This window comes from Hemiscyllium ocellatum, chromosome 19 (assembly GCF_020745735.1).
Source record: "Hemiscyllium ocellatum isolate sHemOce1 chromosome 19, sHemOce1.pat.X.cur, whole genome shotgun sequence".
Classification (NCBI taxonomy): domain Eukaryota; kingdom Metazoa; phylum Chordata; class Chondrichthyes; order Orectolobiformes; family Hemiscylliidae; genus Hemiscyllium; species Hemiscyllium ocellatum.
The window spans coordinates 42,980,417-42,997,709 of record NC_083419.1 but is presented as its reverse complement, the minus strand read 5'-3'; the positions used below and the strand labels follow the sequence as shown (position 1 = coordinate 42,997,709).

Genomic DNA, 17,293 nt, shown 5'->3' with positions numbered 1-17,293 from the left:
CACAAAGTCACTTAGCAGACAGAAGGCCTTTCAGCCCAATAATTTCACACTGGCCTTTGGCAGACAAAACCAGTCAGTCTCATTTCCCCTTAATCCCTGTAATCCTGCCGAAGCAATTTTCTTTTGAAATCATTGATCACTTCCACAATCCTCGTGGGCAGAGAGCACACTTATATCACATTTCCCCATTACCTCCTTTACTTCAAAGGCAGCAAGCTCAACTCCTCCAACCTAACGTTCCCTGGAACCATTCTGGTAAATATCACTGTATTTAATTCATTCATAGTGCATGGGTATTTTTTGGCTAGGCTGCAGATTCCTAATTGATCTCTAAAAATGGTGGTGAACTGCTGCAGTCTGTGGAGTAGTAGGTACACCCACAGTGCTATTAGGATGGTGAACTAACTCCACAAAGGCTGGTATCCCATCACCAAGCTGCCCTTTATTAAAGTGTGGAAAGTTCTTGATACTGGTCCAGCTCTCAGGAGGGGCACTCCAAGATCTCCCTGAATGGACCAGATTAACAGCCCCAAACAGGTAACTCATATTCTACATGGCCCATATGGCTGACCTTGTTATAATCACTACAAATGGGAGCTCCTGAATTTCAGCCAACAACAGTAAAAGATGGTGAATGGCTTAGAGGGGAATTTGCAGGTGGAGTTTTTTCCATGATTTCTTACCCTTGTCCTTCTGGACGGTGCAGCTTGTGGAATTGGAAGGTGTTGATGGATCCTCAGTTGCTGCAGTGAATCCTGTAAAGTGCAGTGTAAACACAGTGGCCACAGTATATTTGTGGAGAAAGGATTGAAAGTTGAAGATGTCAATAAAGCAAGGTGCTTTGTCTTGGACCTCTTCTGAAACCTCTTAAGACCCTCATATCCCTTCTCAAGTGTGCATATTCTAGTTAGGGCCTAACCAGAACTTTAGATAAAGATTCAGCATAACTTTCCTGCTTTTGTACTGAGTGCCTCTAATTATGAAGACAGGATCCCATATTTAAAAATCACACAACACCGGGTTATAGTCCTATAGCACTAGCTTCCAAATAATACTGTTGGACTATAACCTGCTGTGATTTTTAAACTTTGTACACCCCAGTCCAACACCAGCACCTCCAAATCAGGATCCCATATGTAATGTCTTCGAGTAAAAAAAGTGAGGTCTGCAGATGCTGGAGATCAGAGCTGAAAATGTGTTGCTGGTTAAAGCGCAGCAGGTCAGGCAGCATCCAAGGAACAGGAAATTGGACGTTTCGGGCATAACTGAAACGTCGAATTTCCTGTTCCTTGGATGCTGCCTGACCTGCTGCGCTTTAACCAGCAACACATTTTCAGCTCCCATATGTAATGCTAATGACATTCTCAATGAGTCCTGAAATCGTCAAAGATATATGCAGGTGAATTCCTACATCCCTCTGTCCTTGCATACTCTTTGGAACTGTGAAATTACATCTATATTGTCTCTACCTTCTATCAAAATTCTTCATTTCTGGGTAGTCAACTCCACGTGCTACTTGCTTGTCCATGTCACTTTGGAAGTAATTTGTGTCATCCTCATTATTTGCCAACCAACATTCATTCAGGTTTAGTCTAATTGGAAAAGTTTGAAATTCTACTCTTATTCCAAGATCCAGGTCAAATGTACACAAATCAAAAGAAGGAGCAACCCCACCACTGGTCCTTGGGGAACGCTATTATATACTACCCTCCGGTCTTAAAAATAACCACTTATAATGACTTGCCTTTTTTTGATCCAAAATTGAAAGAATTTTATATCCAATTGGACACTGACCATTTATTCCACGAGTCTCAATTTAACCATTCTTTGGTGGAATTTAATTGACTGTTTTCTTGTACGGATGAACCATATTCCCCTCAACAATCCTACATTTCATCAAAAAAATCAATTAGATTAGTTAAATGCAATCTGCCTTTTACAATCCAAGTTGCCGCTCCCTAAGTAACTCAAATCTCACCAAAAAGCTGTGGATTTAGTCCCATGTTCTTATTTCCAGAAGGTTATCTGCCAATTATATTAAAATAACTGGTTTTGAGCTTCTGTGTCCATCCACTTTCCTGAATAAAAGGTGTCACATTTATCTTTCCGGCAACTGTCTGGGGGAATAAAACATTATTCCCTGATGGGATATGGACGTCGGTGGCTGGATGGCTTATGGCAAAAGTGAGGACTGCCAACGCTGGAGATTAGAGTCAACAGTGTGGTGCTGGAAAAGCACAGCAGGTCAGGCAGCATCCGAGGAGCAGGAAAATCAACGTTTCGGTCAAGAGCCCTTCATCAGGAATGAGACTTCTGGGCCAGGGGGCTGAGATAAAAGTGGGAGGAGGTGGGGCTGGGGGAGAGGTAGCTGAAGAGGCAATAGGTGGATGGAGGTGGGGGTAAAGGTGACAGGTTGGATAGGAGGGTGGGGCAGATAGGTAGGAAGGAAGATTGACAGGTGGGATGGGTCATGGGGATGGTGCGGAGCTAGAAGGTTGGAAGTGAGCTAAGGTGGGGAGATGGGAAATAAGGAAACTGGTGAAATCCACATTGATGCCCTGGGGTTGGAGAGTCCCGAGGTGGAAGATGAGGCATTTTTCCTCCAGGCGTCAGGTGTTAAGGAGTGGCAAAGGAGGAGGCCCTGGACCTGCATGTCCTCGGCAGAGTGGGAGGGGGAGCTAAAGTGTTCGGCCACGGGGTGGTGGGGTTGATTGGTGCGGGTGTTCCAGAGATGTTCTCTGAAGTGCTCTGTGAGTAGGCATCCGGTCTCTCCAATGTAGAGGAGACTGCGGGAGCAACGGACACAATAAACGACATTGGTGGATGGCTCCCTTGGGGCCTTGGACAGAGGTGAGGGGGGAGGTGTGGGCACAGGTTTTGCAATTCCTGTCATGGCAGGGGAAGGTGCCGAGGAGGGGAGGGTGGACTGTTTGGGCCTGGACCTGACGAGGTGTTCGCAGAGGGAATAGTCTTTACGGAAAGCAGATGGAGTGGGGAGGGAAATATATCTCTGGTGGTGGAAATGGCGGGGGATGATGCGATGTATACGGAGGTTGGTGGGGAAGCTGTCTTCATTGCGGTTGAAGGGGTGGGGTTCGAGGACAAAGGTGCAGGAAGTGGATGAGATCACTGGATAGCATCAACCACCACGTGGGAGGGAAATTGCAGTATTAAAGAAGGAGGCCATCTGGTGTGTTCTGTGGTGGAACTGGTCCTCCTGGGAATAGATGCAGCAGAGGCTTATCCCTAGTTACCTTTGAGAAGATGGTGTTGAGCTGCTTTTGTACGACTACAGTCCATGTGGATAAAACCACAGTGCCATTCAGGAAGGGTATTCCAGGATTTTGACCTAACGTCACTGTTCCTTCAGTGGTACATTTCCAAGTCAGGATGATGAGTGGAGGGGAACTTGCAGGTGGTGATATTCCCATGTATCTGCTTGTCCTTGTCCTTCTAGATTTTTGTGGTCTTGGGTTTGGAAGGTGCTGTCTAAGGAGCCTTGGTGAATACCACCTCCTCCCCCCCACCCCTCCTCAATTGCCATCCTATCCACTGCTTCTGTTGAAAGTTGGTCAGATTCCTCTTCTTTAGTAGAAGTATTCACTATGTCTTCTAGTGTCCTGTGTTCATATTACCCTCTTTGACCCTAATAGGGTCCACTTTGCCACTTACTACCAATTTGCTCTTAATGTCGAAAATCATTTCTCGGTTCTAATTTAAGTTGCCTGCCGTTCTCTTCACCAGTCTTGGTTTGCTCTTCTCTAAACCTACCGTATTTGATCTGTTCTCACTTGAAGATGGATATCATGCATCGTTTTTTTTTGTATGGAGAGATGGAGAGAGATGTGAGTAAGTGGCAAAGAGTTTAAACAGAGTGTCTCAGAGCGGGCAGTGAGACAGTGGCTTGGTTTTGGCTTGAAGACATTCTATATTCCCATACAATTGAGGAACAAAATTGGTGAATTTCAATACCAGTGTAATGCCAGGAATATAAACCATAAATCCAAAAAGTGGCTGATTGTACCAAACATATTCCTCTGGCTGTCTGTGATTGGCAGAGTACAGACCAAACTGAATCAACCCACACTTACAAACCCCAAGCTGAGACATTTATTGTTCGATGAACTTCCATGATGAAGGTTGAGGGTTCAAATAGCTAAACTAACAATTAGTTTAAGATAAACAGTTGAGTTCATAACATGGCTCAATACATTTGCCAGAAACTAAACATATTCATATGCAAGAATCTGTTCTCTGCAAACAAAAGGAATATATTCGCACCCTGTGCAATTTTTGAATGACCTAGTTGCATGGGGAGCCTCATGTTTCTCCATAGCAATGCCCATCCAGTCAGAGTCAACTTGCCACCCAAACAGCACCCCTTTCCCCATAGTATAAACTGCTGCAATTGTTTTGAAATCTGCCATTCTTGTGTATGTACTGATGACTGCAAAGTGAAAAGCTTTGACAAAGTGACTGCTTGTATTGAAATACTGTGCAATCATCAGGATGCGTCCCCACTTCCAACGTTAAGATATTTCTGATGAAGCAGTGGAAGATAGTTGGACCTAGGACACTACCCAGAGGAACTTTCTCAGGCTGAGAAGAATGAGGGGAGATCAAATTGAGGTATTCAAAATGACAAAAAGATGTGGATCAAAGAGCCATGGAGTGGATGCTTCTTCTTATGGGGTATTCAAGCACGAGAGGTAATACTCTTAGGATAAGGGATAGCAAATTTAAAACAGAGTTGAGGAGAAACTACTCCTCCTAAAGGGTTGTGAATCTGTGAAAATATGCAATGTTGCAACAATGAGTAACTTTAAAAAGTTAGACAGATTTTGTATTGGTATTGTGCTGAAGAGATATGGACAGAAGGCAGGAAAATAGTGCGAGGAACATTTCAGCCATGATCAAATGGTAGAGCAGACTCGATGGGCTGAAGGGCTGTTGCTATATCTTAAGAATTCATGAACTTAAAATGATTGGCTTCCAACAACTAGACTAATTGTAGGGGATATGATTCCAGCTAGTGCAGAGCTTTCTGACCAATTCCCATTGACACCAGCTTTGCTAGGGTTCCTTGATGCCACACTCAGTCAAATACTCCCTTGACGTCAAAGACTGTCACTTTTACTTCACTTTCTGCTATTACACATGACCTATTGTTAGCTACTAACCATCTCTATTAACAGCTAACCACCCTCCCAGCCAGATTATTATTCATTCCTTTGTCTGTCCAAGTGTCCTTTTCTCTCTTTGGGCTCTATCCACACCTTATCATTGACTCCCACCACCTACCCCCAACACCTCCCCCCCCCTCCCCCCACACTTATCATTTACTCCCACCCCACCTCCACCCCCAATGTGAACATGTAACCCGACATTTTCCGAGTTACATCTGTTCTGAGGAAAAGTCACTGGAGCCAAAACGTTAACTTTGATTTCTCTTCACAGATGCTGCCAGATCTGAACTTTTCCAGCAATTTCTGATTTCGTTTCTGATTTACAGCATCTGCAGTGCTTTTGGTTTTCGTTTTCACCTCACCTCTAGTTTAGCTCTATTTTCCAAGTTTGGACCAAAACTTTAATGAGATCTGAAATGGAGTGGATGTTACAAGACTCAAACTAAGCATTGGTGAGCTGGTTATTGGAGAACTAAATATCTCTTGACATCACTGCTGACAGTAACTTCTATCACTTAGAGTCAGAGTGATAGAGATGTGCAGCACAGAAACAGACCCTTCAGTCCAACTTGTCCATGTTGACCAGATGTCCTAAATACATTTAGTTCCATTAGACAGTATTTGGTCCATATCCCTCTCAACCCTTCCTATTCATATACCCATTCAAATGCCTTTCAAATGTTGTAATTGTCCAAGCCTCCACCACTTCCTCTGCCATCACTTTGTTGACAATTGAGAGCAAACTATTGGAACAGTATTTGACTGGATTGAATTTGTGCTTCACAAGGACAGGTCATTAATGGGCAGATTTCCACATGGATTGGATAGGTGGAAGTGCCGAAACTGCATGAAATGTTTTGATTACGGTGTTGCTAATTCTGGAGCACAAGGTTTTAGCATGACACCCTGGGACATTGTTGGGACCATAATCTTTGCCGCTTCTTTGTGTCATGTGAACTAAATCCAATTGACTGAATTTTGATATGTGATGACATGGACCTCAGCAGAAGGCTATGATGGATCATCCACTCAATACTTCTAGCTGAGATTGCTTGCAAATATTTCAGTCTTGTCTCTTGCACTGATGTGTTGGGCTTTGCCATCATTGAGGATGAGGATGTTCATGGGCCTCCTTATCCGATTCATTGGTTTTGTGCCATTATTAATGACTGGATACAGCAGGATTGCAGAGCTTTGATCTGATTTATTGGTTGTAGGTTCACTTAGTTTCATCTATAGCATGCTGCCATTGCTTTGAAGTCGGTTCCTCATTCTTCGGTCCCCTAGCACTGCTCCTGGCATAGAACCCTGGTGATGATCAACTGCTTTCCTTGCTCACATATCGCCGAATGTCATGAGACCTCACAGGCCTGGAGTCAATGTTCTGGATTTCTCCTGATGCTGGTACAGGACTTACCAAGGTAGTTTCCTCCTCTCATCCACAATCTGGAAAAGCAGCTCTAAACATGACAGAGAACCTTGGTGCCTGAACTCTGAACCATGAAGCCATTTCACTTTGTGCTTTTCTCCCATTTGTAACCATCTAATAATAGGATTTAGAGACTTTAAATGACATTAGAGTCACACAAGAGGGTGCTCCCTGCTCACCAGGGAGATGCAAGCTGTGTGCACACCCACATGGTGCACGATAAGTTTTTCTAGATTTTTCTCTCTACTCACCTGCCATAGTGCGATTGTCAGACAACCGTGACCGAATTTCAGAGGAGTTCTTCGATATTTTATTTTGGAAGATAATAGAGCACGTTCTTCATTCAGTGTTTGTCATTTCCCTGATCCCGAGAAAGATCTTTGGTTTCGATTCTGGACCTAGTTTGTTGAGTCAATCAGTTCTCCCCTCACCACATTCCTCTAGATATGTCACACCCACTCCAAAAGTTGCCTAGACTTGGCTCAGTAAATACCAAGAAATGAAAATAAAAAAAAAGAGAACCTGCAACTAGAATCTGCTGTTTATTTTGAACTTTATCATGATCACTTTTCCTCTTTAAAGGGTATACTCCAACTTGACTTCAGTCTAGATATAAAAAAAATAAAATGCTCACCAGGCTTATAATTTTAAAAACCTATTCCACTACAACGCTGTCTGACATTAGGCACCACATTCACTTTCTCCTATTACTTCAAAGAAGTTTGACTACAGTCCAAGTCGAGCAAAGGCTGCATCAGATTGCTATACTTGGAGAAATGCACTGAAACAGACATTGTAGGGAACAGAAAGTTAGCCCTTGGGGATGGGGTGGAAAGTTGGGATGAATATCACAGATCGCCTATAACATTGTTTGCCCAGGCTGCCATTTTTGAATGCAAAAAAGAAAAATGAGATGACCAATTAACAAAAAAGCAAAACAACAGCAGTGCACTGAGTGGGCCTGAATGAAAATACAGCTGTGTCCTTGTTCCCTGGTGCACTTTTCCCTAACTCTGCATTCTAGACCCACAGCTACATTCTGTGGTCAGGCCCTGAAAGGTCACTGATTGATCAGAGTTCATCTCTACTTAAGCTTAACACTTTGAGTAAATTGTACCTCTCTGAATATCTCAGAGATGCCAACCACATCTGTAAGAAAGCTTGGACTGCCCCAGGCTGGAACATTACTAACAGAAACACTCTTGTAATATAGTGCCAAAATTTACCACCATTAATTCTGTCGAGCGCCACGTTCTCGACAGAAATGCAAATGATTGAGATGGATAGAAAAATGATGATAAAATACAAAAAAGGACAGCAGGTGATAACAAAAACAAAGCTAGATGTGCTAATGAGATCTTTAATTGCAAATTCTGCGTCCTATGATCCTGCCCCAGTAAGCTACCTGAAGGAGCAGTGCTCCAAAAGCTTGTATTTTCAAATAACTTGGTGTTGTGTGATTTTTAAACTTTGTCCACCCCAGTCCAACACCAGTACCTCCACTTTTAGGACCTCAGCATTGTGCACTCACTCACATCCATGCTGAGAATATAATTCAAATCAGTGACAATGACACAAAGATTCTCTAGTGATAAAATTCAGATACACATGCACGTGAACACAGCATACTGCAGGCATTAAATTTCACGATACCAGAAAAGCAATCTTAAAAATGCTTCCGAATTGCAATGCAAAATCTGAGAAGTCCCCTGGTGTAAACAACAGCTAAACAGTGATCCCAGCATGGTACTCTCCCAACCAGTGATCTAAACAGTGATCCCAGCATGGTACTCTCCCAACCAAAATACATGGTTAACAAGGGCATCAAAAAATTAACTGGAAAATCTAGACATTTCCAATAGCTGATATATAGTGAGATCACCCAACTGTTTTGCCGTAACTGGGAACAACATTTCTCCAAATGAACAGATTTGTTTATGGAATTCTCTCTTTTATCTGGATGCAGTTGATAAGAGAAATAGTAATTATTTCTTCACCAAATTCTGTCTTTCAGAACAAACATCTTTCCATCACACATCCTGTCATCAACTTCTCTCTCCCAAAAACCACAATTTTTGACTCATCACAGGAAACCTGCAAGTATATTTTCAGAAAATAGTTTTGATACATGTACACATTAAGAAAACCATGAAACATTCCATGTGAATTCTTTGTCACAAAGCTACAACATCTGCAGCCTTTTAATTAACCTTTTATAAATAAATTCAGGGGTCTGATAGTTAGTCAGAACGACCAACAATATAAACTCAACGTGGTAAGTTTAGCTTTTATTATTGGCTAAAAATGCATGATACTGAATTGAACCTCCTTTTCCCACCCTACCTAATTTTCTTGACGGCAGAGATGTTAATTGGGCAGATGTTGAAAATTCCCTACTGACTGTTTAATCAATTAAGATGAATTTCATCTAGTGCTTTCTGCAACACAACTTACTTTAACCGAGATTTCAATCTTTATATTAATTCTTCACAACTACTAACAATATTTGAGACTGGTCAATCACCGTATTGTGTAATTCGTTGTGTTATGACAGTTTTATTTACAAGTCATGCAAGTTAGTTCACCATCACAATCCTGACTCTATAAAGTGAAATGGCAGATTTTGCTCACTGTTCAGTGGACTTCGAGTTGCAGGCAGTTGTTGTCCAGCTTAACACCGTGGTCTTATTGGCTGTCATTGCGTTGGTAAAAGGCATGTTCTTTCACCTATGTACATACAAAGTATAACTCAATCAGATTTATGAATATTATAATAACTATTAATTACATCATTTTTGTCACAAGGTTATCAATGACAATAACAGGTGAATGTAAGGGACAAGACAGGGTTTCCCACACCAATTCCTTATGCAACATTTTTCTCCCCAGCCTAGACATGTGCCAGAGGCAGGGAGAATCACCCACCCGCTGTTTCTGCAGGAATGCGCTTTGCATCCATATGTTGCTTGGTACCCCTAAGACATTATAAAGCACATTTTACTGCTATGGTGGCCAATGAATGGTAGGCAGTATTACGCTTCAATTATAAGTTTTTACAGAGATGCACTAACATAGAACATAGAATGTTACAGAGCAATACAGGCCCTTCAGCCCTCGATGTTGCACCAACCTGTGAAAATAATCTGGTGTCAATCTAACCTACACCATTCCATTATTATCCATATGTATGTCCAATGCCCATGTAAATGCCCTTAATGTCGGCAAGTCTACTACTATTGCAGGCAGGCTGTTCCACACCCCTACTACTCTGAGTGAAGAAACTACTCCAAATATCTGTCCTAAATCTATCACCCCTCAATTTAAAGCTATGTTCCCTTGTGTTAGCCTTCACCATCTGAGGAAAAGTGCTCTCCCTGTTCACCCTATCTAACCCTCTGATTAGCTTATACATCTCAAGTAAGTAACCTCGGAACCTTCTTCTCTCCAACGAAAACAGCCTCAGTTCCCTCAGCCTTTCCTTGTAAGACCTTCCTTCCATCCCAGGTAACACCCTAGTAAATCTCCTCTGAACTCTTTCCAAAGCGTCCACATCCTTCCTATAATGTGGTGACCTGAACTGCATGCAATACTCTAGGTGCAGCCTTACTAGTGTCTTGTACAGCTGATGCGTGACCTTGTGGCTCTGAAACCCAATCCCCCTACCAATAAATGCCAACACGCTGTATGTCTTCTTAACAACCCTATCAACCTGGGTGGCTATTTTCAAGGATCTATGCACCTGGACATGGAGATCTCTCTGTTCATCTACACTGCCAAGAATTTTACCATTAGCCCAGTAGTCTGCATTCCTGCTATGTTTTCCAAAGTGAACTACCTCACACGGTTGTGCATTAAACTCCATTTGCCACTTCTCAGCCCAGCTCTGCATCTTATCTACGTCCCTCTGTAACTCATAACATCCTTTGGCTTTATCCACAACTCTGCTTACTTTAGTGTCATCCGCAAATTTACCAACCCATCCTTCTATGTTCACATCCAGATCATTTATAAAAATGACAAACAGCAGTGGTCCCAAAACCGATCTCTGTGACACACCACTGGTAACTGAGCTCCAGGATGAACATTCCCCATCAACCACCATACTCTGTCTTCTTTCAGCTAGCCAATTTCTGATCCAATTCACTAAATCATCTTCAATCCCAAAATTCTGTGTTTTGTGCAATAGCCTACCGTGTGGAACCTTATCAAACACCTTACTGATACCACATCAGCCCCTTTAGCTTCATCCACCTGTTTTGTCACTTTATTGAAGGACTCAATAAGGTTTGTGAGGCACGACCTACCCTTCACAAAACCGTGTTAACTATCCCTAATCAAATTATTCCTTTCCAGATGATTATATAGCCTATCTATCTCTTATACCTTTTCCAACACCTTACCCACAACTGAAGTAAGGCTCACTGGCCTATAATTACCAGGGTTGTCCCGACTCCCCTTCTTAAACAAGGGAAAATTTGCCAGCCTCCGGTTTTCTGGCACTATTCCTGTTGACAATGACACCAATAAAGATCAAAGCCAAAGGCTCTGCAATCTCCTCCCTGGCTTCCCAGAGAATCAGTGGATAAATCCCATTCAGCCCCGGGGTCTTATCTATTTTCAGATCTTCCAAAATTGCTAAAAACGTCCTCTTTGTCAACTTCAATCCCATCTAATCTTGTAGCCTGTATCTCCCGTATTCTCGCTAACGTTGTCCTTTTCCAATGTGATTACTGACAAAAGGTATTCAATAAGTGCTGTAACAATCAACAAACTTATGCTGCAGAACAAGCCCCAGGATTTAAATATGCAGTTTCCATGTTCTACTCCCTGAATCAGCTAGTCCTATAAGGCTGGTCAATGAATATAAGCAAATGGATACAAGCTCAATGCAGTAATTCCAGTAATTCATTACCCTTGATGCTTCAACGCTCTATTGCCATGATTGTTTGGACGATCTGCACAATAAAGAAGAAAGATTCCCCAGCAGTTCAGGAAATAAATTATATTTTTCATACAACATATTACAACGATCTAGATATGATTGCTAGTTGAGCTCAGATGGGGTGGATTTCTTTTTTCTATGCTCTTTCTTAAGGTGAAGGTGAGCTGCTTTCTTAAACCACTGCAGTCCACCCACTGTGGGTTGAACCACAATGCCAATAGGGAGGGAATTCCAGGATTTTGATCCAGTAACAGTCAGGTGGCAGTGGCTTGTAGATGCACTTGCAGGTGGTGGTGTTTCCATGTTTCTGCTGCTCTTGCCCTTCCAGATGAAAGTGGTTGTGGGTTTGGAAGGGGCTGTTTAAGGATGTTGATTAAATTTCTGAGGTGCATCTTGTAGGTCTTGAGTGTTGTTGGAGCCGCTCTCAACCAGGTAAGTGGGGAGTATTCCATCATGTCCCTGACTTGTGCCTTTCACACTGTAGACAGGCTTTGGGGAGTCAGAAGGTGAGGTAATATTGCTCGCCTCTGACCTACCCTGTTGCTAATGTATTTACAGGGCAAAACCAATTGAATCTTGGGTCAATGGTAACCTCTGGGATGTTAACATTGGGAATTCAGTGATGGTTACACCATTGAATGTCGAGGGACAGTGGTCAGATTGTCCTTATTAGAGAAGGTAATTGTTACTTGTTACAATGTTACTTGCTACTTGTCAGCCCAATTTTGGGGGTTTAAAATTGGCTTTGACAGATCTAGGATAACAAGTGTGAAGTTATGCATGAATGACTATACATTGACCCATCTCTGGAAGACACATGCATAAAATGTCTGTGAGGTCATGATGAGGTGAACATAAAGGTTAGGCATGATTGCAACGTCTTCACAATTGAGATTTTGGATGCCAACACTATTCTCCCTTTTATATTTTACATTATTGATATGAGAAATTGAAATGATTATTATCTTGCAAATAGGATAATAAGATTTACTCAGTCTGATAAGATGAAGGATTGAAGTAGTGTCTACTAAACAGGAGTTTGTTGATCATGCGTTTCTCAGACATGTGCAGTTGAGAAACAGAAAGGTGGAAAATCACCAGGCATGCTCGCTTGTATAGGCTCTTTTTTTTTTGCTTGCCTCCAAGTAATATAAAAAGAGCATAACACTCAGGGAAACACAAACTTTGAGCAAAGTATTCCAGAGCCAGGAACCAGGTCTCAATATTTCAAAAAGAAACCAAAGGGAAAGAGAATGGCAGACAAGAAGTCTTGCATCCCCTGAGTTCTACCATTTATTTTCTTTTGACTTCTTAAATAATCATTTCCACAACCAACGCTTGACCATAAAACCTAGATATATGTCACACCTGGGCAATTGACACAATAACAGGAAGATAAAGGGGTCATCAACAGGAAAATAAAGTAACAATTACCTTCTCTAATAAGGACAATCTGACCACTGTCCCTCAACATTCAATGGTTAACCATCACTGAATTCCCAATGTTAACATCCTAGAGGTTACCATTGACCCAAGATTCAATGCATTAAAGCTTTTTGGTAGCACCACTGATTGCATTTGTCAAAATGTGTTAATTATAGACAAGTGGGGTAATGGATCGGAAACTTCTGTTGACAAATTTAATATTGTGGTAGGCAGTATGAAGATGAAAGGAAATAGTGGGACAAATCATTGAGCCCAGAGAGCAAGGAGAATACGCAATGTATACTGGGTAATGAACAGTTTTCTGCTGATGTCATAGAGATGTATAGCATGGAAACAGATCCTTCGGTCCAACTCATCCATGCCAACCTGTTATCCTGAATTAATCTAGTCCAATTTGCCAGCATTTGGCCCATATCCCTCTAATAACTTCCTATACATATGCTCATCAAGATGCCTTTTCAATGATGCAGTTAAACCAGCCTCCACCGCTTCCTCAGGCAGCTCATTCCATACATGCATCACCCTCTGCATGAAAATGTTGCCCCTCTGGTTCTTTTAAATCTTTCTCCTTTCACCTTAAACCTCTGCCCTCCAGTATCTGGTGTTACATGTATTCAGGTTTCAAATGTATTTTCTAAGCAATTTATTTTCATCACCACTCATTGTTCAAAAGACAAATAATCAAAATTAATTCAAATAACAGAATAAAGCGACTTCAACAACATTAATCTTACTAACTAGGATAAAATGGTCTCTTGTTATACGGGACATTTGTAATTTTAACAGTACCCAGCAACATAAATAGGCCTCAAATAAAACTAAATTCAGAAACATAGAATTGTTATGGTGCAGAGGAAACCATTCAGCTCACTATGCCTGTGCTGGATTTCTGAGCATTTTACCTTAATGCCAATCTCCAACCTTTCCCTGTAACCGTGCAGTGTTTCTATTAGGATAATTACACAGTGGAGTTTGGCTCTTCAACCATATTAAGTCTGCACTGATCAAAATGATCCCAAATCTACACCACTCCCACTTTCTAGCACTTGGCCCACAGCCAGGTAAGGGTTGAGAGGTTTCCCTCTTCAACCATCCTCTCAGAAAGTGTATTCCAAATTTCCAACACCCTCTGGCTGAAAAAAATCTTCTTCAAATCCTCTCTAAACTTTTGCCTTTCACCTTAAAATTATACCCCCTTGTTACTGACCTTTCAACCAAGGGAAACAGCTGCTTTTTATCTACCCTGTCCATACGCCTCATGATCTTATATGCTCATATAGCTCCCCTTTCAGCCTTCCGTGTTGTTAACAAAACAACCCAAGCTTATCCAGCTTCTCTTCATAGCCATATTGCTCCATCCAAGACAACTTCCTCGTAAATCTCCTTTGCATGTCCTGCAGTCACATCCTTTGCATAGTTTAGTGACCAGACCTGCACAAGGTACTTCAGCTATGGCCTAACTAAAGGCTAGCTCCAATATAAATATCCCTGCTCTTGTTATCTATGCCACAATTGATAAAGGCAAGTATCTCGCATGCCTACTTAATCAGCCTGTTAGCTTGTCCTGCCACCTTCAGGGATCTATGGACAAGCACATCAAGAGCTTCCTGGTATCCTACCTTTCATTGGAATAAATAACAAATCAAGGGAATACTCAAAGTACACCACCTCACACTTATACCAGGGTTAAATTTCAGCTGCCCTTGATTTGCCAATCTGACCAACCTAACTGCAACACCAAGAACCCGAGACCTTCCTCTTCACTGTCAACTACCTGACTAATCTTTGCACCATCCTCAAACATACTTATCATTCTCCTGTATTTTCTTCTATATCATTTACATATACGTGATGAACAATAAGGAACCCAACACTGAACCCTTTGATACATCACTGAACACCAGCATCCATTCACACAAACTTCCTTCTACGACCACCCTCTATCTCCTACTTCTAAACCAATTTTGGATCCAACTTCCCAACTCACCCAGGATCCAAATCATATGTTCTCTTGAATGCCTTGATTGAATTTGCCTCCAATACCGAACAACCCAGATGGCCTCTTTCTTCAAGGACCGCAATTTCCCCCCAGACGTGGTCGACGATGCTCTCCAACGCATCTCCTCCACTTCCCGCTCCTCCACCCTTGAGCCCCGCCCCTCCAATCGCCACCAGGACAGAACCCCACTGGTCCTCACCAACCTCCATATACATCGTATCATCCAAAGTTTAGGAGAAGATTTGTAGCTCGGATGCTCGTTGTTGTGGTTCTGTTCGCCGAGCTGGGAGTTTTTGTTGCAAACGTTTTGTCCCCTTTCTAGGTGACATCCTCAGTGCTTGGGAGCCTCCCAAGCACTTCACAGGAGACTCCCAAGCACTGAGGATGTCACCTAGAAAGGGGACGAAACGTTTGCAACAAAAACTCCCAGCTCGGCGAACAGAACCACAACATCGTATCATCCGTCATCATTTCCGCCACCTCCAAACGGACCCCACCACCAGGGATATATTTCCCTCCCCTCCCCCATCAGCGTTCCGAAAAGACTACTCCCTCCGTGACTCCCTCATCAGGTCCACAACCCCCACCAACCCAACCTCCCCTCCCAGCACCTTATTCTGCAACCGCAAGAAATGCAAAACTTGCGCCCACACCTTCTCCCTTACTTCCCTCCAAGGCCCCAAGGGATCCTTCCATATCCGCCACAAATTCACCTGCACCTCCACATACATCATTTACTGCATCCGCTGCACCCGATGTGGCCTCCTCTATATTGGGAAGACAGGCCGCCTACTTGCGGAATGTTTCAGAGAACACCTCTGGGACGCCCGGACCAACCAACCCAATCACCCCGTGGCTCAACACTTTAACTCCCCCTCCCACTCCACCAAGGACATGCAGGTCCTTGGACTCCTCCATCGCCAGACCATAGCAACACGACGGCTGGAGGAAGAGTGCCTCAACTTCTGCCTAGGACCCTCCAACCACAAGGGATGAATGCAGATTTCTCCAGCTTCCTCATTTCCACAGAGAGCGGCGGAAGTGATGTCGGAGGGCAGAGTTGGTCGGGAAGGTAAGTGATTGTTATTTGAGTGGAGAAGGAACTCTCATCCTCCCTCCTCCTCTAACCTAAAAAAAAGGACTCAGTTGGCTGAACAGGTAAGCTACTTAGTGTTCTTGTTTTGGATACTAAGTGTAGAGTTATGGCAGCGCAGGCAGTGGAATGTTCCTCCTGCAGGATGTTTGAGGTAGGGGTGACCACCGATGCTCCTGCCGACTTCACCTGCAGGAAGTGCAGCCAGCTCCAGCTCCTCACAGACCGCGTTAGGGAACAGGAGCTGGAGTTGGATGAACTGAGGATTATTCGAGAGGCTGAGAGGGTGATAGATAGAAGCTACAGGGACATAGTTACGATGGACAACAGAGATAGCTGGGTAACAGTTAGAGGTGGGAAAGGGAAGAAGCAGGCAGTGCAGGCATCCCCTGTGGTCGTTCCCCTCAGCAATAAGTATACCGCTTTGGATACTGTTGGGAGGGACGGCCTAGCAGGGATAAGCTGCAGTGACCGGGTCTCTGGCACGAGGTCTGGCTCTGAGGCTCAGAAGGGAAAGGGGGAGAGGAGGAGAGCGCTAGTTATAGGAGACTCTATAGTTAGAGGGACAGACAGGCGGTTCTGTGGACATGGGCGAGACTCTCGGATGGTTTGTTGCCTCCTGGGTGCCAGGGTCCGAGACGTCTCGGACTGTGTCTTCACAATCCTTAAGGGGGAGGGTGTGCAGCCAGAAGTCGTGGTGCACATTGGCACCAACAACATCGGTAGGAAGAGGGGTGGGGAGGTCATTCAGGAGCCCAGGGAGTTAGGCTGGAAGCTAAAAGCTAGGACGGACAGAGTCGCCATCTCTGGGTTGTTGCCGGTGCCACGTGACAGTGAGGCAAGGAATAGGGAGAGAGTGCAGTTGAACACATGGCTGCAAGGATGGTGTAGGAGGGAGGGCTTCAGGTATTTGGACAATTGGACTGCATTCTGGGGAAGGTGGGACCTGTACAAGCAGAACGGGTTGCACCTGAACCAGAAGGGCACCAATATCCTGGGGGGTAGGTTTGCTAGCACCCTTCAGGGGGGTTTAAACTAATTTGGCCGGGGGATGGGATCCGGACTTGTAGTCCAGCAAGTAGGTTAGCTGTTTTTCAGGATGTCCAAGAATGTAGGGAGGCTGTGGAGAAGGTAGCACTGACAGGGAATACTTGCGGACACAGAGAGGGGTTCAAGTGTGTATACTTCAAAGCAAGGA

General features: G+C 43.4%; 1 protein-coding gene across 4 annotated transcripts in view; it reads right to left on the bottom strand.

Annotated features, from left to right (window-relative positions):
* si:dkey-82f1.1 (DENN domain-containing protein 2A) overlaps positions 1-17,293 on the bottom strand; it is a 150,940-nt gene that overhangs the window by 60,624 nt on the left and 73,023 nt on the right. For all 4 annotated transcript variants that reach the window (XM_060839863.1, XM_060839865.1, XM_060839864.1 and 1 more), the window contains one exon: positions 9,247-9,342. In XM_060839863.1, coding sequence (XP_060695846.1) covers positions 9,247-9,332 — 86 coding nt within the window. In that variant the 5' untranslated portion in view covers positions 9,333-9,342. The remainder of the gene's footprint in view (positions 1-9,246; positions 9,343-17,293) is intronic.